The 21,802-nt window shown below is 51.8% G+C and overlaps 1 protein-coding gene and 1 long non-coding RNA gene across 17 annotated transcripts in view; one reads left to right on the top strand and one right to left on the bottom strand.

Annotated features, from left to right (window-relative positions):
* Window positions 1-511: 511 nt before the first annotated feature.
* EPS15L1 (epidermal growth factor receptor pathway substrate 15 like 1) overlaps window positions 512-21,802 on the bottom strand; it is a 121,486-nt gene continuing 100,195 nt past the window's right edge. For 6 of the 16 annotated variants that reach the window (XM_033199847.1, XM_033199850.1, XM_033199849.1 and 3 more), the window contains 3 exons: window positions 19,132-19,179; window positions 7,177-7,382; window positions 513-1,116 (listed from right to left, as the gene is read on the bottom strand). In XM_033199847.1, coding sequence (XP_033055738.1) covers window positions 970-1,116; window positions 7,177-7,382; window positions 19,132-19,179 — 401 coding nt within the window. In that variant the 3' untranslated portion in view covers window positions 513-969. Of the gene's footprint in view, window positions 1,117-7,176; window positions 7,383-16,463; window positions 16,590-19,131; window positions 19,180-21,802 lie in introns of those variants that run through there. The other 10 variants (XM_033199848.1, XM_033199856.1, XM_033199857.1 and 7 more) reach the window with 8 other exon arrangements.
* LOC117076405 lies at window positions 16,398-21,306 on the top strand. The gene is made up of 3 exons (XR_004434359.1): window positions 16,398-16,525; window positions 19,422-19,694; window positions 20,741-21,306. It is a non-coding gene; the product is annotated as an uncharacterized LOC117076405 (long non-coding RNA).

The following is a 21,802-nucleotide window of genomic DNA, read 5'->3' as shown; positions in this document are numbered from 1 at the left end:
GCCCTTCGGGAGGCTGAGGTGGGAGGATCACTTGAGTCCCGGCGGTAAAGGCGGGGCAGAGGTTGCAGTGAGCTGACATCACACCACTGCACTCCATCCTGGGTGACAGAGCTCAGACCCCGTCTCAAAAAAAATTTAAGGGTAAACTGTCTACGGGGCTTATGGGAACTCTTTGTATCTTCTTTGTGATTTTCTGCAAATTTAAAACTGTCCTAAAAAATAAAGTTGGTTAAAACACAAAAATGGGCAGGGCTTGGTGGCTCACGGCTGTAATCCCAGCACTTTGGGAGGCTGAGACAGGAGAACTGTTTAAGTCAAGGAGTTTGAGACTAGCCTGGGCAACATGGCAAGATCCCATCTCTTTAAATTAAAAAAAAAAAAAAAATTACACACAAAAAAAGTAAAAACTTAAGATTTAAAGGGCAATGCTCCACCTATTTTTGCAAGGTTGATCTGATTCCTGATACCCATGCAGGGAAAACAATGTTTACAGAGATTAAAGAAGCTTCTCGTTTTGTATTAAAATATTTTATATTAATCATTCAAACTTCATTTTATACAACGAATGCATACACCACTGGGGGAGTGTCTGACTGATACGTGGGAGGGCGGGCGGGGATGTCTGCAGCTATGAGTAGGGAGGAGGCGGGGAGGCCCTGGGTGCTTCCTCTCCTCGACTGACTGGCCCTGTGTTCATTCCCAGAGCAAGAGCGGGAGGTGGTCAGCCCCGGGGGGATGGCACAGTGGAGAGACGGACCTGCAGAAGTGGTGGCCAAGGCCTCCATAAGGGCTTCCCCAGGAGATGTGACCTTTCCAGGTCTTGCAGCCAGTCTGCTCACCCTGAAGGAGCCCCCGAGTCCCGGTCCTTGGAGTACGGTGGCGACGGTGTGTGTGTGTATATATAGACATCTGCACTGCCCCCTCTCTGGAACCTGCCCGTGCCCTGTCCCGCCTGCACATGGCCCTCGCCTAGGCGGCAGGCATGTCAGCTTTGCTGAGCGCGATGGCCAGTTCCAGGTCCTCCTGCTCCTGCCGCCGCAGCCGCGCCAGCCTCTCCTGTTCCGCCTTCTCGCTCTCCCGCTTGGCCCACGCCAGCTGCTGCTCCTCATTGCCAAACTGCAAAGGAAAAACGGAGAGTGGGTGATGTGGCCCAGGGGCTGGGACCTGCAGGCTGGAGGGAGGCAGGGAATGCGTGGGAGGGGACAGGGTCCTGCCCACTGCCCGGCGGAGGGTCCGATGTGCAGGGGAAAAGCGTGTCTTGGCTGGGCCCAGTGGGCATGCAAGCCTGGCTCAGGACCCCCATCTGGAAGGCAGAGAGGACAGGATGCATGATTGTGACCTTAACCGTGACCTCTGGGCCTCAGAAAAACCAGCCACCCTGCCCCACGCAGAGAAGTGAGGATGGGCCCTTGATGCTGGTGGCCAAGAGGTGCAAAGATGGGGAAGTTCGAGTGTGCATGGCTCTAAAGCCCCGCGGTGCAGACAATTCTGCACTCTGAGAACGTGGTATTTCTACCTCCGGCCACGCTCCAGAGAGCGCTGAGACCCTCTAAGGGTCCTTTTCTTTTCCCTTTTTTTTTTTTTTTGAGTCGGAGTCTCGCTGTGTTGCTAGGCTGGACTGCAGTGGCACGGTCTTGGCTCACTGCAACCTCCGCCTCCCGGGTTCAAGGGATTCTCCTGCCTCAGCCTCCTGAGTAGCTGGGATTACAGGGGTGCGCTACCATGCCCGGCTAATTTTTGTTTTGGTTTGTTTTGGGACAGAGTCTCGCTCTGTTACCCAGGCTGGAATGCAATGGAGCAATCTCGGCTCACTGCAAGCTCTGCCTCCCAGGTTCCCGCCATTCTCCTGCCTCAGCCTCCCAAGTAGCTGGGACTACAGGCATGCGCCACCACGCCCAGCTAATTTTTTTGTATTTTTAGAGACAGGGTTTCACCATGTTGGTCAGGCTGGTGTTGAACTCCTGACCTTGTGATCCACCCGCCTCAGCCTCCCAAAGTGCTGGGATTACAGGCGTGAGCCACCGCGCCCGGCTCTGAGGGTCGATTTCTCCCAGAACACTGACAAAAGCTGTGGCATTTACACTGCCATTTAGTCAAGTTTTTATCTGTGGGGTGTTTTTCTAAAATGTTCCGTTAAAATAAGAACTTAAAAAAGGGAGAAAAGTATCTTGATGCTGAGCTCTAGGTGATTTCAAACAACTCAAAGTACTTTAGTTACGAAAAGAAAAGCCACGTCCCACAAGCTCCTCCCCCAGGGTGGGTCCCCATGTCCCAGACGTCCAAGAAGTCACTGGCGTCATCGGCCCCCTCAGGAAAGCTGCTACCGCATAGGGACTAAGAGGATTCCCTGATTAACATCTCTCTGCGATGCACTGCCTCTGACCAGCTCTCTGCTAAATGCTGGAGTAACACCAAAGATAACACACGCGGTGGCTCTTCCCCAGGCGCCCTTGGGAGCAGAAATATACAAACAATCCCAGTACAATCCAGGACCCAGGCTCTCGAGGAGGGCCCCGCAGACTCCCTGGGGAGGATGGGGAAGGAAGCACACAGGAACACTCATGGCCTCTCCACCACACGCAACACTGTGTCTGTGTGACAACCTGGGGGCGGGCCCGCTGTCATGTCATCCCTCTGACAGCTGGGGACGCTGAGGCCAGGGAAGGGGTGGCTCACACTCTACCCTTTTTTCCCCCAGGCCAGCGGAGGGTGGGATAGCGGCTGAAACTGACAGGGAGGATGCGTCCCCACAAGGTTCGGGGTGTGAGGCTCAATGCCCGACCTTGGGGTTGCCAGGACAAAGCATGGGGTGGGATGAGCCAGACTGAGGAGGGGCTCATGGGCCCCAGAAAGGAGCTGGGATTTCCCTGTGGAAGCTCCGTGGGCGAGTGAGTTGGGTGATCAGATTGGCAGCGTCTGGATATTTCATGGCTTGATGGTGGCATAAGCGGGGGTCAGGAGAGACGAGGGCCAGATGGCAGGGCTGGGGGGACTGGGCCAGGTGCAGGAGCGGGTGGATGCAAGAACCCTGGTTGGGAGGCAGATGTGGCAGTGAGGAGGACGTGGAGGCCTGGAGGCCTCCCTCTAGCTGGCCTCAGGACCCAGACGGGGGACAGCTGGAGTGTCAGTATCAAGAAAAGACATCTCTCGGAGGGGCTGAGTCTTGACTTCTTAAAGAGGCACTGCCCAGCTAAACACTTGGGGGTCTGATGAGTCTCCAGGTCGGACTCCCTTCCTGCCATTGTGTCACCGCCACGGGCACAGATAAGCTCCCCCCCACCCCACTTTGGGGAATTTTCCAACACCTCATGGGGAGAAAAACAAGGAAAAAAACAAGTGCAGGTGGAAATTATTCCATGGCGCTGCTGACAACTGGGAGGGAGACAGCGCGGCTGACGGGGACCTCACCCTCCACCAGCCTTGAGGACAGAGTGGGTGAGAGCTGATGGTAATATTCGCCCGGATCCAAATCAAAGCCTGGAATGGCTAAGGGACCGGCCTGCTCGGTCTGAACCACAGGCCCCTGGTCTTCTTTGGCCCCGCTGAATCCCCGTGTCGCAGAGTGTCACGGAAGTGCCTTCTGCTTGAGGGATCTGTGTTTCCAAATGAAACTTTCAGTAGGAAAGTTCCCGGTGCCTTCAGAGTTGACTGGTTCAAGGCCAGCTCACGAATCCACTACGGAGACATGCAAGCATGCACTTAGGAGGCACGCTGAGCTGTGAGGTCTGCGAGAGCTCTCCGGAAAGGGGACTCCGCAGCTCCCTCTGCGTCTGCTGTCTTAGCCCTGGACGGGGCTACCTTCCAGTTCTCAGATCTGGGTGGGTCACATGGGCCAGAATCTGGATGCCTGTGGGTGTGGCTGATGCAAAATCAATAGTGGCTGGGATTCACACCAGCTCTAATTTCTGCTTCCCTCTGGCACTACCATGGAACCAAGACACCGCAGGGGCGGGACACACCGCCCTCGCCAAGGTCTGCCCACTCAGGATGCGGTTCATTTTCAGAAGCAAATAAGTGGTTCATTTCGGCAGCCTCTTAGAAATCCGCAGTTCAGACAGCTCAGCACGCTGGGCGATGGGACAGCCAGGGGAGGCGCCTGGCACCTGTCCTCACTAGGAACGGACACTGGCACTCCAAGGCGTCTCATGGCACTTCCACCCCACCATGTGCAGGACACGCCTAGCCACTTCCTATTCATTCACTTACTCTGACATTGAGATCGCATCCAACTCCTTCAGTAATTCAAAGCATGGCCTAGCTTATCTGATATTTGCACTGCTCTTAATTCAAACTTCCAAAAGAACCATTCTGCTAACCTAGAAATGCCACTTCCTAATACACACATTTGCCTGAGACAGAAAGGCCTGCTTTTAAAGAAATACCAGAGAGGGAAGAGGGTTCCCGGGAACAGCCACACGCACCAATAACCCACTGATGGAAATTTGGGGCTTGTAAATTAGAGGGTTCTGGAGAGGCACAGCCAGGGCACCACCTCCACAAGTGAGGTGGGGGTGACCTGGGCCCCCTGACTGCCATCGTGGACTGGGCTGCTCCTGCACAGATGAAAACGTGCCCTGAACAGCAGTCTCAGAACATCCGAAAGAGTCACGCTGCCCATCTGCCGGGCAGACAGCCCTCTTGGCATTTGCTCAGGGAAGTGGAATCATCCAAACCAGAGGAAGCAGCTGTGCCCTCTTCTAAGTTAGCACAAATACTCAAGATCCAGCGGACCCAGAACCCCCCGGCTGATCGGCTGAGCCCCCGAATGCTGTGAACATGGAGAGACGCCTCGAGTCCCCAGACGGGGCTGGTTATGGATGATTTTGGACAATGATACGACCCAAGGGGACAAGCAAAAACAATGAAGGATCCTGTCTTCACTCACCCCATCCCTTCGGAGTGGCTGAAGTACACTATCTGATCATTTCCTCTGGAAAAAACTGGGGTGTCTGCAGTGGGAAAAGTGATTTTAAGCAGAAAACAGGCCCGGTGCAGGGGCTCATGCCTGTAATCCCAACACTTTGGGAGGCCGAGGCAGGAGGATCATTTGAGCCCAGAGTTCAAAGACCAGTCTGGGTAGTAAAGCGAGACCTTGTCCCCACCAGAACATTTTAAAATTAGCCAGATGTGGTGGTGTGTGCCTGAGGTCCCAGCTACATGGGAGGCTCAGGCGGGACGACTGCTAGAGCCCAGGAGGTCAAGGCTGTGGTGAAGTTGTGATTGCACCACTGCACTCCAGCCTGGGCAACAGAGTGAGACCCATCTCTGAAAATGTAAAAACCAAAAAATTAGGTGAAAAAAAACCCCAGAAAACAGCAGGGCTGCACCCAGGCCTGGGTGGAATTTGCTCTCCCACCAGGAGAGGAGGGTGATAAACTGGCTGGCGCTGTTTTAAAACTACAGTTAACAATTGTTCTGGAACTACCAGAAATGCTAAACCAAATGATACCTTGAAATCTTGGGTGGTTTTTTTCTTTGTTTTTTTTTAATGTTTTCGAAAAAACGAGCCCTTTGGGGGTTGGGGTCACAGGAAATAGAACTATGAATTTCAGAAAGAAAACAGTCATTTCTTCAAGCTGCCGTTCACCCCACTTACCTAACTCTTCCCTACCCAAGACAGAGTACCTGAGTCATGTGTGAAGAGTTCTGTTTTCTTTAAATCAGCATTTAATATTTTTCCACCACAAAATAAATGAAGGGCTATTCAAGAAACTCTAGATAAAGCAGGTTTTGTTTCTGGCTTTTATTAACAATGTCACCATTTTGTATAGACCCTCAGGGCGCATCTAGGGTCAACAAAATCAAACTCACTACAGTTGTAAAATATTTATAGGTCACCAAGAGCCAGAAACAGGTCAGGGTCTTGGGAGACCTAAATAAGCCACACGGGCCAGTCATGTGTAACCCCAGTACTTCAAGGTGGGAGGACAGCTTGAGGCCAGGAGGTGCAGACCAGCCCAGGCAACACAGCAAGACCCGATCTCTACCCAAAAAATCAAAAATCAGCCTTGCGTGGTGTTGCACGCCTATCATCCCAGCTACTCAGGAGGCCAAGACAGGAGGATTGCTTGAGCCCAGGAATTTGGGGTTACAAGTGAGCTCTGATCGTGCCAATGCAGTCCAGCCTGGGCAACATAACAAGACCCTGTCGCTAAAATAAATACTTGATAAATAAGCCATAGGATAGCTGCGCACGGTGGAGATCATCAAGATGGCTCAGAAACAAATCAGGTGCTTTCTGTGCATTGACATGGCAGGGCCTGTGTTCAAAGAGCCATCCCAGGAGTCGGAGCATCTATAAATAACATGTCTCACACCTAATGATGAAGGAACTAACAAGCTCAAAGGAAGAAAGCGAGTGCGTCACACACAATAAAACCATTTCTGGGCAGACAACACCTGAAGCTTTCAGAGAACAAGATTTTCATGTATCAAGGAAGCTACTAAAAACTCCTCGAAGCGATGGCATGTTACAATCTGGAGTATTTTTCACACAGAGAAAAACAAAGCCAGGCTTTCAAAATCCCGGGATTTGCTTCTGAAAAGGCACTCAACTTTGCTCAACAGCTTTTTTGCGCTCTTTTTGTTTTGGTTTTCAGAGTGGCTGTTCTAGACTGGATTTCTTTTTTCATTGGGGCTGGTAAGTGACATTTAAAGGCTTTTAAAAAACTTCAAATTGCTCTTCCCTGGTGTGATCTGCCTGAAGTCCCCCAATTTGTGCTTGTGGCACAAAATGCATGGGGCGGGACTATGAGAACTTGTGCACAAAGGGCTTTTTGGGGACAGCAGAACCCTAATGTAACTTTTGCAGTCTTTTTTTCATACTTCGGAAGTGTTTGACATCTTGGCTTCCAAAAACCAGTGAACACAACAGCCTCGGTGCGACAGAAATAATACAAGGAATCTACCATGAAGGACAGATAGGTCCCGCCTCCCTGCTGGAAGAAAACATGCCCTTAGGATAGAGCATCAAAACCGCGGCTCTTTTTTTTTTATTGAGAAACTGTTTTTCTTACAGAAGTGGCAGTGTAGAATAAATAACGCGAGGGACAGAGAGTGTGAGGTACCAAGAGGCTAAAGAAGCTGGGAGGTTTGCCTTTAAAAAGAGACAAAAATCCCAGGGAAGCTGCAAGCGGAAGGAGGGGGTGTGGCCCGGAGGCGGAGGACTCAACTTACAGAGGTGAAGTCTGCAAAGCCCGAGGCAGAGGCCTTAGAAGGTTTAGCTGCAGAGGAGGGGACAAATGGGTCTTTTCCACTAAACGGGTCCCCAAACCCCTTTTTACTTTGGAACGGGTCGCCGCTGTCAGCCCCGAGTGGCTGGAATGGATCGGGGGCCTCGGGAAAGTCTGCAGAACCAAGCTGGCTTACAGGTGTACTTTTACCTGGAAAGTTTAGGAGAAAAAAAAAAGGAGAAAGAAAGAAATATGAGTTACTCACCCGGACAGAGCAGAATGCCGGTGGGCACAAGCCTGGGGCGCTTCTCTGGAAAGAGCTTGGAATTTGGCTAACAGGCGGGATGGGGGTAGCCTGGGGAATCCCAGTTTTAATCAGCTTTATCCCAGGGGCTTAACAGGTGGTGAACAACACAGGAAAAACACTTCAGATGACTCCCATACACAACACACACAGAGCAGCTAAAACTTGAGTTGTCCTTGAATAGTTTGCATGCAGGTACGTTTCAAACAGATTCAAGTTAGCATGGCAACACATTTACTAACACATTAATTAAAAAATCATGGCTGAGCAGAAAAATACATTGCAAGCTTCTAACAGTAAAAAAAAAAAAAAAAAAAAGGCGGGGTGGGGGAGAGTTACTTACAAACGAAGAGGGATTAGTTTCACAAGGTGGTATGGTTATTAGGCGTGTTAGTTATGAGGGTCTGCACACAGCTCTGCCACGCCGTGGTTTAAGTTCTTTTTTTTCCTTTTTTGAGACAGAGTCTCACTCTGTCACCTGGGCTGAAATGCAGTGGTGCAATCACGGCTCATTGCAGCCTTGGCCTCCAGGGCTCAAGCGATCCTCCCACCTCAGCCTCCTACAGGCATGAGCCACCATGCGTGGCTAATTTTTATATTTTTAGTAGAGATGGGATTTTGCCATGTTGCCCAGGCTAACCTCAAACTCCTGGCCTCAAGTCATCTGCCCGCCTCAGCCTTCCAAAGTGCTAGGATTACAGGCATGAGCCACTGCGCTTGGCCTTAAGTTCTTTTTTAGCTCCCACTTCTGTCCCTCTGGTGTTGGTGGCTCCAAGGGGCAGGGTTTGTCTGGGCCCTTCTGGGCTTCTGACAAGCAGGGAACTCCAGGATGCCCAGTCCCGGCAAGGCATATCTTGACAGGGAGGTGGGAAAGAAGGGTTCAGAAGTGGAGGAAAATGAGACTGTGTGAGGAACATGGCCTGAAGACAGGTGGCTTTTCCCAATGCATACTGCCAATGTACCAGAACATTCCACCAAGAAGCAGAGGCCTGTTGAGATCTGCTTGGTGACGGGAAGTCCCACCTGCCAGGCCTTCTAGCATCTGCAGTTTGCAGGCCAGCCGGACTGACTCCATGCTCCTGTCTGACACCCCTCTGTCTGCCCAACGGGGTCCCTGGGCATTCAATGTGGTCCATGCAGCACCCCAGACTGGAGGCTCAATAACATGTAACACGATTCCAGTGTGTTAACTCTGGAAGTTTCAAGGCTAATGTTTAGAAAGAAACCAGGAACTTTCTTTTTAAAGAAAGAAAGTTGACCTTGGATCTCTGGCTGCACCTCCAAAGAGCACCTTGGCTCCCAGCCACACCTGCCCTGCGCACCACCTGAGCCGGGACGCCTGCCTTCCTCATCTGGTAGAATGAGCTCACACAGGCCATCTTCGGTCCCTCTCCATGCCCAGATCTAAAGCCGTTCCCTCTGTTCCCGCAGCAGATCAGCCATCCCAGGCCTCATTTTTGACTTGGAGACAAACTCCCCGACAGCCCACCCTTGCGGCCTGCCTGCCTCTGCCTGTCCCACAGGGTTCCACCAGGGTCACCGTCACATCCTTGGCTGACCTCTGGCCACCGGCTGTGGGAGATCCTTTCAGACTTTCCCCGTCTGTGTGATTCCATCTAAGAGGCCCTTCCTCAGGGTTGGAGGAAGAGCTGTCCTGGGCTCTATTAGGACTCACATGGATGAGAAAGGAGGGAGGGCGAGGCCTGGTATCAGTCTCCTCCTGTGGCCTCAAATCAATTCACTGTCAGCCCCAAGGCCCAGTTAGCAAAGGGGGCCCTGGGATCTGGAAGGGGCCCACATGGACTATCTTTGCCAAAACTTGTGGGCAAGCCATGCTGGAGACCCTTCCCTAGAGGGTTAGCGCCCAGCCCACGCGGGCAGGACAGGAATGTGGCCCCTCTGCCTCCGACAGCGCCTGCCCTCTCAGGGCAGTCCCCATGTGTCTCTCTTTCTCTATCCCCAGATGTCCCTCCCACCTTCAGCTCTACTGCAGCCTCCTCCTACCCCTGACCTCCCCAGGTCTGCAGAGAGCAGGGTGATCTGGCCCAGCCCGCAGCCCCCGGGGCTGGTTCCACTGGCCTTGAGGAACTGCCTCACACCCCCACCTCAAGACTGCCTCCCATGCAGGGCCACTCCTGGTCCCAGGCACGAGCCAATGGGAAGCCAAGGCCTCGCTGCAGGGTCTCCAGGACTTGCCCCCTTCCCTCTCCAAAGGCCCAAGGGATGGGCAGGCAGCTCTGGCTGGAGGCGGTCAAGTGAGGCCTGCCCAGGCTCCTGTGAACCCCAGGCTGTCCACTGGAGCAGAGGGGACTCCTGAGCAGGATGGAGGGTGGGCAAGGGCCCCTCACTTCCACCCTCCCATCCCTAGAAGCCTTGTCTCCCTATTGGCTACCCACCAGCTCAGCTCCCTTCCCTGTGAGCCAAACCCACCCAGTAAAGTGGGCTCTTAATACAGGTAGGCCCCAGCACCCTGCCCAGACTGCTTGAGGGCTTCCCCCACTTGGGGATGACACCCCAGTTTTGTCCAGGTGGCACCTCCTTCCCCAGGAACCCCCAAACCCAGGGCTTCTTTCCTGGCTATGCCTTGTCCCTCCGCCTGGAAGGCACTCCCAACTGAAATGCCATCACAGGTGGGGGCCTTCTCAGGGAAGAAATGGCAGCCCCTTCCCCATCAGGCCTGTGTTCAGTTCTGCAGCCCAGCCCTGGGGCTAGGAGTGGCCCTGGACGACGGTGGGGGCATGGTGGCCACCCCCTTCAGCCTGGCACTGGCTGCTGTCAGCCTGTTTCTTAATCCAAGCAAAGGGCTGTGTCCCCCCAACAACTGTTCGTATGCTCAAGTCCTAACCCCTGTGCCTTAGAATATGACCATACTTGAAGATAGCATATTTAAAGGGGTAACTGAGTTAAAATGAAGTCACAGGGTCAATGACTGTCCTCACTGAAAGAGTTTAGGACATAGATCTACGCACAGCAACAGCCACGTGACTATGCGCCAGGCCAAGGAGAAGCCTCAGAAGAAACCAACTGCACTGGCGCCTTGATCTTGGACTTTGAGCCTCTAGAACTGCGGGACAATCCATGTCCACTGTTTAGGCTGAGATAGAGCAAGTGTGAGCAGGGAGCCACCAAAGCCAAGGGCAGGGGCGCCCTGGGGGACAATGTGACAGTGTCCTGCACCCCAACCTGTGGGTTTGCAGCAGGGAGAGACAGTGACCTCAGCCAGTCCCTGGAGCCCCTGCCTGCCTCTGCCCAGCCTCTCCCTCCACGGGAAAGCCCCCCCACGCCAGGGTCCCTCACCACTCTGTCTGCTTCCCGTGGCACTGGCCTCTGGCATGGCCGAGGGTCAGCTCTGTGAATAGCGGGCCCAGCATACCCATGCAAATGCCAGCCAATACTGCCCCATGTCCCTGGTGCCCTCCAGCCCAGGGCTCGCCACAGTGGGCTTCAGGAGGTCCTGGTGAACCAGGTGCCACCTGTTACAGATTCCACAGGTCTCCAGGGACCTGGGGCCCTTTGGAGAAACACCCTGGGAAGCAAGAAGGGAATAAAGGGAATAAAGGCATCTGGCCTTCCTGGTTTGCAGGAAACAGTGATGTTACTGTGCCTACTTGGCTATTTATTTTTCCTCGAATACCTATGTGATATGGATCAAATCGCAAGATTCTAGCAGAGGAAACAGGAAGTGTTTCCAGGGGAGAAGCTCAAAGTCCCAGGACACGGTGTAGCCCCCTGGGACGGGCAGCAAGTCCAGGATGGACACTGCTTGATTTCTCGGAGCCGTTCCTGCAGGGAATGATGATCTGAGGCCGATCTGCAAGTATCTGGAGAGGGGTGTAAAGGCAGGACGCCCCAGCCAGGCCAAGAACAACCGCCACGGTACCGAAGGTTCAAATAAATCAGTCATTTTTGAATTGCTTTTCTTCTTCTTTTCAATGAAGATCTTCCTCCCTTGGTTTGGGGGGTTTAAAAAAGAGATTGGTTTTTGGGAGGAGTGGTTAAGAATTCTGCCTGCTACCATTTCAAGCTGAGGTTTCTGATGCGCAAAGAGATGATCGGAGATGAAAAGCTTCGTTCACACCAAGAACTGCCTGTGCCTGGTTTTGCTCTGTTGCCGAAACCGTTGTTATTTAGAAATCATGACTATGGTAATATGAAACCAGGGCATATCAACTGCTGGCCTCTTGTTTTCAGAAGGAAAAAAACAACAACAACAACCGTTTTTTTCTCAGTTGTTAGTGTTTGTGCTTTGGCAAAGAGGCGATTTTGGACCTGACATGTGTGAGGTCGGCCGAGTGCCCGGTCCAGCTCTCAACCTTGCTGATGACCGGAGGCTTTGTGCAATTAAAGCCCCCAGCATCACTGCAGGGCCACGGCTCTCAGCCCAAAACTTCCCACTTTTGCTCAGCGATTTATTTTTAGCAGCTGTATTTTTCAAACCTTCTAGGTCTAGTTCCTGCTTTTATGTAACCACTTCTGCTAACTCCTTAATCGTTTTTTCCGATTTTCTGAGGTGTAGCTTATCTCAAACGTGACAAAGTAACTTTAACGTGCCTCCAGTCCCTAAAGCAAAAGCTGCAACGCGCACCCACGGCAGGGTTTTATACTTTTTCACGGCTCCAGAAAACATGAGTAAGGAGACAGCTTTACTGATGTGCATTTCAGAAAAGGGGACGGAAATCCTAAAAACAAAACCCAGCAAAGCTGGTATAGAAACATCTGGGAATGATGGCATTAAACCGGGTATCAGGCATCATCCTGGCACCCGGTTTGATGCCATCATTCCTAGATATTTGTGGCGGGAACTCCCGGGGCCCGCAGCAGCCGGCAGTGAAAAAACACAAATGAAATTAAAGACCCTCGTGGGTGTGCTGACTGCCTACCGCAGGGAGACTTCATTAACGGGGGCAAGGGATACAAAATTGAAGAAAAGGCAAAATAGAACTTATTTTCAAACCACAGCAGTTTCAACAGTTACCCAAGCGGTGTACCGAAACCACACACAGGACTGACTTTAGCAAAAACAATATGAACCAAATGGTTTACCACAGTGTGTGCTGTTAAAAAAAAAAAAAAAAAAAAAAAAAACTTGGTGGCCGGCTCCACCCTGATAGAAATTTCTTTAATTCTCCTATTTCTGCTATTTCTCAAGCTTCTTCTCGAGGTTGCGCACGTCCCTAGCACCCGGGATCGGGGCTGTGATGGGCTGGCTCTGCTGCACTAGTGTTCTTGGTCAGCAAAGTTTTTCAGGGTTCTGACTTTTCTATCTTGCTTTGCAGGAAGCCCTCCGCTTAAAAGCATTCTCAAGAGCTGGGTACCAAAACAAAAAAGAAGGAAAAAAAAACACAAAAAACAAACAATTTAAAAAAATTGAATAGAAATATACAATTGCAAACCCTAAAAATGGTGAATGCTATAAAAATCTTGGAAAGGAAATTCTCTTGGTTTAAACTTTTTGCTTAGGAGGAGAATAAAAGGCTCATGTGAGGTAGGGTCTTAATCAATCTGATTAATAAAAATATTAGAAATAAACATGTGAGAGAGAAAGAGAGAGAGTGTGTGTGTGTTTGATCCTGGCTAGGTTCTATTTATACAGTTTGACACTGGCTAGGTTCTATTTATACAGTGCTGTACTTGGAAAATGCAGTTCTGTAGATGAGAGATAAATACAAAACAAAAGAAAACAAAAAAATACAAAACAAGGGTTTGTGGTCAGGGCAGCTGCCCACCTTCGCTATTATCCTATACAACACAGAACCATCACACAACTGTCACTCATCCTACACAACAGGACACACACACAAGCATCACTGATCCTACACAACAGTGGACACATACACACAACCATCATTGATCCTACACAACCGGGGACACACACCCACAAACATCACTGATCCTACACAACGGGACACACACCCACAAGCATCACTGATCCTACACAACAGGACACACACCCACAAGCATCACTGATCCTACACAACAGTGGACACATACACACAACCATCATTGATCCTACACAACTGGGGACACACACCCACAAGCATCACTGATCCTACACAACAGTGGACACATACACACAAGCATCATTGGTCCTACACAACAGGGGCACACACCCACAAGCATCATTGATCCTGCACAACAAGAAATGGCCACACAACGGTCATTCACCCTGCACAATATGGACACTCACACAACACACATTCATCCCGCACAATATGGACACTCACACAACACCCATTCATCCTATACAACAGAGGATGCCCACACAATTGTCATTCATCCTGCAGAACACAAGATACCCACACAACTGTCATTCACCCTACGCAACAGGTGATCCCACACATCTCTCGTTCATCCTGCACAACAGGCACACCCACACAACTGTCATTCATTCCACACAACAGGTGAACCACACAAAACCATCATTCACCCTACATAACACAGACACCTACACAACTGTCATTCACCCTACACAACCGGCGATCCCACACAACCACAACTGTCATTCATCCTACACAACACAGATGCCCATACAGCTGGTAGGCTTCTGAGAGTCACACTGCATAGGAGAGCAGTGGCCCAGCTGGGGCACCACTCCAGCAGAGCTCATCCAAGGCCACTGATATGTCTTATTCCTCCCTCCCCATCCTGCCAGAAGAAAAGCTGACCTGCAGGGAGAGGGGAGAAAGAGAGAAAACAGTATAGGTTCTCAAATTCATCACTGCTGGGGACTTGTCTTGAAAAAGAGTGCTTTTCCCCAACACACGCCAACGTCTTCCTCTGACTCCCATCTAAGACGCATGAGGGGAGTTCGTTTTTTACAATATAACACACGGGACTACATAAGGGACCCGCAGGCTGTGAGTCCTGCAGGCGCCAGTCCCGCGCGCGCTCTGCCTTAGATCAAAGCTATGTCAAGCAGCACAGCCCTGGGAGATAAGAATCTGAGGTCCCTGCGATCGCAGCGTTGAGATTTTCCACTAAAAATATTTACCAAATTTTGAGAAAATCTGCTTCATGCATTGAAGGGAACAGGATGAGGTTTGGTTCTGAACTGTTGAGAAAAGCTGAACAAATATTTACTACGAGCCACTGGTGGCCGGTGTGTTTTCCTGCCCTGTGAGGTGTGTGAGGTGGGCAGGGGGCTGTTGAACCCGATGGCTGCAGCCTCATCTTGCCATTAAGAGAAGAAGAAAGCGGGGAGAAGGTGCCGTGCTTTGGGGTCCTCAAAAGGCAAATATCATTTGAAGTGAGAAATAACAATTTTCTAGAGGTTACCACAAAAGGCTCCCATGACATTTACATAAAACCTGCCAGGCAAGGGTTGCTCCAGCCCTGGAAGAAAAAAAAGGGTGTGTGTGTGCACGTGTGTGTGTGTGTGTAGAGTGCGGTATGTGATTTGGAAATGAATTTACAAATCACAAGCCAGTCTTCGTGACAAAAATAATACAGACTGGCAGGTGTCACAATTCCGCCTTATTTGAAAAACTGCATTTGTTCTCTGGCGGGCACCTTTGACACAGCCTGCGTGAATATCCCTGGGTGTCAGCCCCATCCTCTGGGGAGATTTCCAGGGAGAGATGCTATCTATGCATGAGCCAGGCACGGGGAGCCCTGATGGAGCAAGGGGGCTCAGCTTTGTTCCTCCCTACGGAACTGCCAATGTCACAGACGCCACCTCTGCAAAGGGTGGGAAGGTGCCTTGCCCACATGTAACAAGATCCCTGAGAACGCCATGCAGCGAGTCTGAGAGCTGGCTAGGGGTCGTGCATGGAAGGACCCAAAAGAGCCCCTGGGAGGGGAGGAAGTGAGGCGCAGAGCCCACGAGGAGCTCCCATGGTGGGCGACACTTGGGAAGGCGTCAGGTCTGGGGAAGGGCTGCCACTTCTGCTCTTTAGGGCCAGATCCCCCGTTGCCCGAGTGCATGTGCTATTTTGCAGTTAGCAGTGGCAGGCGAGGGGTGCTGACTTGGGGCTTTGAATGGGAGAGATGAACGATGAGGGGCCATATTCACCCCGCCAGAAAAGCAGGGAGGTGGTGCCCAGAGCTGCAACCAGAGCCTCCTTCTGAGGCATCTGCCCCGGCCCTCACCTCCCTCAAGTGGAGCCTCCGCCAAGCAAGGGTCTGAGGTGTCCTGGAGGCAGGTATACCCAATGTCCCCAGGGCGACAGCTCCCGTCTGTTCACACCTATACTCAGATGCTGGGGTGGGACAGTCCAGCCCTTCTAGGCCTGCACCCCACCCCACAGCCCCCCAGGCCCCAGCATTTGCACCCCACTGAACGCCAGATGATAATCAAGTCACACAACACTCCCTGGATCCGCCTCTGGGTACAGTGTGCCCAGGTAGGCAAATGCTTCTATTTTCAAACTTAGTGGTCTTTACAGAACAGAAAGTGCTCCAAACGGCAATCTGCCTGCAGTCAGTTTAAACATACAAGGCTGACATTCCTCCCTCTCAGAATGGGACCATTCCTTGGTACTGACAGCGGGTCTCACCCAGCCCTAGGACAGAAACAGAGGGCTCAGACGGAAGCTCCGAAGCTTCCTTGACCACAGCAGTGCTGGGGGATGGGGGCGTGGGCAGGAAAGAGGGACTCCGCCTGGTTGGTCGTTTTAGGCTCCTTGGGACCCCCTCCCCATCCTGGCTGGCAGGCAAGTGCCAGAATTTTCCAGGCCCCTTGAGATGGTGGAACCACTTGTCCCATTGTAGAACTTCACATGTACCCACCGGATTATCTCTCTGAGATCATCGTGGGAACGGAATTAAAGTAGTTAAGTTCAAGGCTGAGGTGCTAACCGCAGGGTTCAAATGGAAATGCCATTTTTAAAGTGGATCTTGTGCAATCAACAAAAGGTTTTGGGACCCACATGGGCACATGACAGGGAGAGGTCACTGAGCCCTGGTTTCAATGTTGGCCTGGTGTTTCAGAGGAGCGGGAGAGCTGGCAGCACTTAGGACCTCAGTGCTTTCTCGGTGGCTGCATCCTGTGTGGCACTCACCACAGGGAGCTCAAGAACCCACGGCCACCCTGGGTGGATGCCACACACAGGTACAGGAGGGGCTTGTTTTGCAAGGGGAAGAATGACTTTTGTCTTCTTCTTTTGGTGAGACAGCTGTTAGAATCAAACAGGACAGCCACTGGTTAAACTGGATCTCATGTCACTTAGGTAAAAGCTGTTCGTTAGTGCAATTGTGGGGAGGGGGTGAAAAGACATCATGCTCATCACTATCACCTATGTGGTTTTGTTTAGGAGGTGAAAAGGTCATTAGGAGTAATAAAATGATCATTAAATTTGGGAGAGGTTAAAGGTGACTGGCTGGTTAGCGGTGGAAGTGCGCTGGCTGGTGTCACCGGGCGCTGCAGGCAGGAACCGCAACGCAGGGCTGCGCTGGCAGGAAGTGGCAAGGGTGGGGCCGGTCGCAGGATCCCACTATCGCAACGGGGCTGAGGCCCAATCACTGACACCCACACAGCCGTTTCCTGCACTTAAAAAAAAAAAATCTGTTTCTCTCTTTGCAAATCAACAACTTTTACCTAGAAACTCTTCAGCGGTGAGCTCTGACTGATCTTGATCTCCGGTCCGTTGCAGAAAATACACCATTGTTTACCTGGGGGAGGTGTGTGCCATGGCTAACTTTAACCTAACTCTAACTGACAGGTTTCGGCGGCCTGCCGGGTCTGTGCTGCATCTGCCTGAAAGAAACCAGTTTCTTCTGCCCAAAACAGACAGCTGCTGGTTATTTAATACCTTGATATACCTTTCTAGAAAAGACCTCCAGGCAAGGAGAACTTAAGTTCCATGCTCCAAAGCTCCATGCATGCCCCAAGGGATGGCCCTTGGTGGTCCCCCAGAGTATGCTTTCTGGCTGAGATCGAGAAAGAACTGAGTATGTGGCCTTGAGAGCAGATGGCCAACTGTGGGCTACTCAGGTGTACGCTGTGACCGGAACTCTCCCTTGAGGAACCTCTGCAGGTTCGCAGGTGGAGGGGTCCACCTGTGACTGTCCGGGTCAACATCTGTCTGCCTGTGCACCCACACCACATGTCGGCCACACCAAATGTCAATTTCACCACAACTGAGCTTTAAATAAAATTTAAAAAGCAGCTCCCATGGAATTTGAAAATTGCAGCCTCTAGAACACAAGAGACAGCACCAAAAGCCACACGTGACTCAGACCCAAACTCACATTTGGTCCTGTATGAGCAATGACCCACAGAGGACCCTGGAGCCCTCTTTGACGTTCAACTCCCTGCACGCTGACTTTTTTTAACAGAAAAGATTTCCACTAACCTGTGACGTCACAGGGAGAAAAGGGCCCCATTAATGACTCCCGGAATGTGTGCAGCCACCTCAGCTGCCCAGCCTGTCTCTCCTGGAAAAGGTGCCCATGGCAGAAGCCTGCGTCCCGGTCCCTGTGCCCCAGGGTGGGGATGGGGGCTACAGACCACACACAGCACATCACCATGCAAAGTGCTTCACCCACACACCCACCTGCTAGGCCTGAGTGGGTCCCATGGTCAGGCAGGAAAACTGGGGCTCAGGGAGGTTAAGTGACCCACCTGGAGCCTCCCTTTCCTCCAACGTCCAGAAACTAGCCTGATTAAGCAGTCCCCTGGATTCTAGCAGGACTGGCCGCCCAGAAGACAGAAGGAAGCAGCCTCAGTTCTCCTGTCCTGGCCTCACACGTCAGCCATTTCCTGGCACAGAGGCCTAGCAGGGTTCTAGAAATCTCTGGGTGCCCTGGGATGGACAAACCCTGGATAGGGGCATGGGACATCAGACATGTTCCATTTGCCAGGCGGAGAGATGACAGAAAAGCTTGTTCCTTCACTGTGATTTCCATGAGTGTAGGTGTCACACTGTGTGCATGATGTTTAAGACTGCTTGCTGGACAGTCTATGGGTCCTTCAGTCTTTCTGTCAGTCCGTCTGTCTCCACCAGCTCACGGCTTAACTGCCAGGCCCACAGGGGCTCCCATCTCACCTTCCTCCTCACTCAGCCACACTGGGACTCATGCATCTTATGCAAAGCCATAGCATCTGGGAAGCCCTGGAGTGACCAGGGGAAGGCGGCCATCACTGTGTGCTAGCCGTGTGGTCTCCCTGAGCAGAAAAAGGCTAGGGTAGCAAGAAAGGCAGAAAGGTTTTTTGTTTGTTTGTTTTTTTAAGAAAACATGAAGTCCAGCAGTTTGAAAATGTTAGACTTTATGCTTTCTTAAAAAAAAAAAAAATAACAGACTAGATTCACTATCTCCTGTCTTAAAGCCAAGAAAACAAGAGATCTGCCTTGTGTATTCCTGGCAAACTTTCTGAGCACAACTTCACTCGACACTCATTTGCTGACTGCTCTTGCCCACAACCAGAGAGGCCTCCTGGGCTGCATGTGGGTCTGTGCTGTGTGGCCAGGAACCGGGAAGGGAATTGTGCAGAGCTGGGCTCCGATTCCCTTGACCAGAGAGCCAGGGTAGGGCGAGCAGCTCCCTTCGCAATCCCCCAAAGAGCCAAACACTTCTCCCCAACATGTGACTCATCAAAAGGTCAACCAGTGGGTCAACCGTGGTGTTCGGTGTTCTGATTGTTAGAGGTTAGTATGGAATCACAGCACAAATAATGCTGCAAGCTCAAACGGCAACCACCACATGGTCTGTACCTACCACCCAGCAGCGTGTACAATGCAGAATTTTTCTGTTCAGCCATTGCTTCTGGGTAAAAGAATCAAATGAGAAATATTTAGGCCTCCACACAGATCTGCAGTTGCTCCGGACTTAAAATGCCACACATGCATTTGCTGTTTTAGACAATGTTCTGAAGCTCATGGCTTGGTTCTCGTTACTCCTGTCTTGGGGCAGGAGGCAGGTCACTGGGTGTAGACCCGGCCCTGCTGCCACCTTGCTGCGTGACCTTAGGGAGCCCCCATGACCTCCCCCCGCCTTTCCTCTTCCAGGAAATGGGCATGGCCTGGCCTGTCTCTCTCACGGGTCTTGCTAGGACCTAGTGCGATAAGAACTGTGCAAGCGCTTCCTAAGGGCCCGTCGAAGTTAATATATCTCTGCAGAACGCCGAGGGGCACAGCAACCATCGACCACAGCAGAACAAAGATGCAGTGGCCTGCGCCACTAGCCACCGAGCCCAGGACCCCCTGGCTCTTAAATTGTGCAACAGCTCCCTAAAAAGCCTCAACCCTGAAACTGGCCCAAGGAAGTCACCCAAACCCCTGGTATCAAACGTTCTACTTTTAACAAGCATTCTTTTCTGCTTTCGAAGCCCACGGTACACTAAGAGCAGAAGCCAAGGTGGGGTGGGTAGGCTTGCAGGGGAGACACAATGGGAGGTGACAACTGAGGGAAAGTTCAAAGGCAGACCTAGCGCTGGGTTTAGGTACGTGGGGAGGCGGGGGTGGCGGTTTCCATGAAACACTGAAAATGAAGTTTTGCACCTGTGAACTGTTGAGTGGGATGGCTCCTCCTCAGGGCCCAGCAAATACGGCACTGCTCGGCAAGTGTGTGCACCCATAGGAGAATACATGCACATGTGTGCAAATGTGTATACATGTGTGTAAGCACAAAGAGTGTGCATGCCCGGGTATGAGCACACATGCACACATGCATGTGCACATTTGCATGCATGCACGATGCAATATCTGTGTACTGCTCACCATCTGTGTACTGCTCACCTGTATGCATGTATGTGTTCACATGTGAATATGTGCATGTCTCAATGAATGCATGCACATATCTAAGCATGGAGGGTGCTCATGCCCAGCTGTTATCTATGAGAGCATGTGTGTGTGCAGGCATGCACAATGCAGTATGTGAGTGCGTGCTGCTCATCTCTATGAATGCATGTGTGTGTTCACAAGTGAATATGCACACATGTCTGCAGATGCATATAAGCATGGAGAGTGTGCATGGAGGGGATGCATGGGAGAGTGCGTGTGTGCATGCATACGCGTACATGCAGGCACATGCGAGAATACTCATGTGACGCAGTATGTGTGTCAAGGCATGCTCACCTGTATGCATGTGTGTTCACATGCAAACAGGTGTATGCATGCATGTGTCTGCAGGCATGGAGGATGTGTGTATACACAGGGCAGGGTACACAAGTGCATGCAAGAGCGTACATGTGTGCATGCACATATATGCATTAAAAATACATGGCCACACGTGGGAATGTGCACACGCGTGTGTGCCAGCTGTGTGCATGCATTGTGATTACGCATATATGTGTGTGTACATGTGTGCTTCTGCTCCCATCTTTTAGGCAAGTGAAGAGGCCCACTGCCATTCCATCAGGAGGCCAACAAGGATCCCTGAAGAGCCACTGCCTCTGTGTAAGGTACCAGCGGCCTCTTGCAGATGGAAGGGAGTCCCTTTGTTGTTTTGTTTTTCCTCCTCTTGATGGTAAATGTCTTTGATGTGTGGCTTACAGAAATGATCTCTTTACCCATCTGTATCTGCTCAACAGTTCACAGAAAATCTGCTCTAAATCCACACAGCCCATACTTGGTCATACTTTTTCTCCTGACTCATCCACGAGAAAGCCAACCTGGGCACTGCAGGCTGGATCCCCATCCTCCTGAGAGAAGGCCATGGCCAGCCCAGGGGACAGGAGGAGACAGGCGGTGTTCTAGAAATAACTTCTCCTATGTTCACCTCTACTGACAGGTGGCCCATGTGCAGGACCGAGAGTCACTCGTAACTAGTGAGCTGGGGGCACGCGGAGCCTGCTAGGTCCATTCCAGGACCTGCGATGACACGGGGGCTGCAAAGTGAGGCCAGCGGCAGATTCCAGGGGAGGGGCAAGTGCAGGCAGGAGGGTGAGCACCACTCCCCTCGCTGGAGCTGATGGAAAGGGCTCGGGGGCACACCCTGTCCAGGGAAGATGGGTAACAGAAGGCATGATCCTGGGAGTGTGTGGGTCTCCTGTGGCTGCCCACAATTCAAGGACAGTGTGGGGAACACTGCCTGGAGGCTAGAGAATGGGAGGCATCCCAGACCGGAGCACAGGTGGAATAGGCAATGACCGGGTAGATAAATGGATCAGGGAGCTGCAGCGACTCCTTCTGCCACTTGAAGCAACAGCTTTCTGTTTGAGAGTCTGGTCAACTGGCCACTGGCCTACCTCTATCACATGAGAGAAATCCCATGTGTGAGTTAAAGGGCTTCAGAATCTTCAGGGGACCCTTGAGGGCCAAGATTAGGAGACATTGGCAGCACCGGCCATGGGGAAGAGGGGCAGGGCCTGCAGGAAGCCCCCTTCTCAGAGCCATGCATCTAGATGCCTGGGCGAGCTGGGGCGGAGGGGAGCCCCAAGCCATCCTGC

The sequence above is a fragment of the Trachypithecus francoisi genome, unplaced genomic scaffold (genome assembly GCF_009764315.1).
Source record: "Trachypithecus francoisi isolate TF-2019V2 unplaced genomic scaffold, Tfra_2.0 Lachesis_group5, whole genome shotgun sequence".
Lineage (NCBI taxonomy): Eukaryota > Metazoa > Chordata > Mammalia > Primates > Cercopithecidae > Trachypithecus > Trachypithecus francoisi.
Note: the sequence above shows the minus strand (reverse complement) of the source record. Positions and strands in the feature narration are given on the sequence as shown.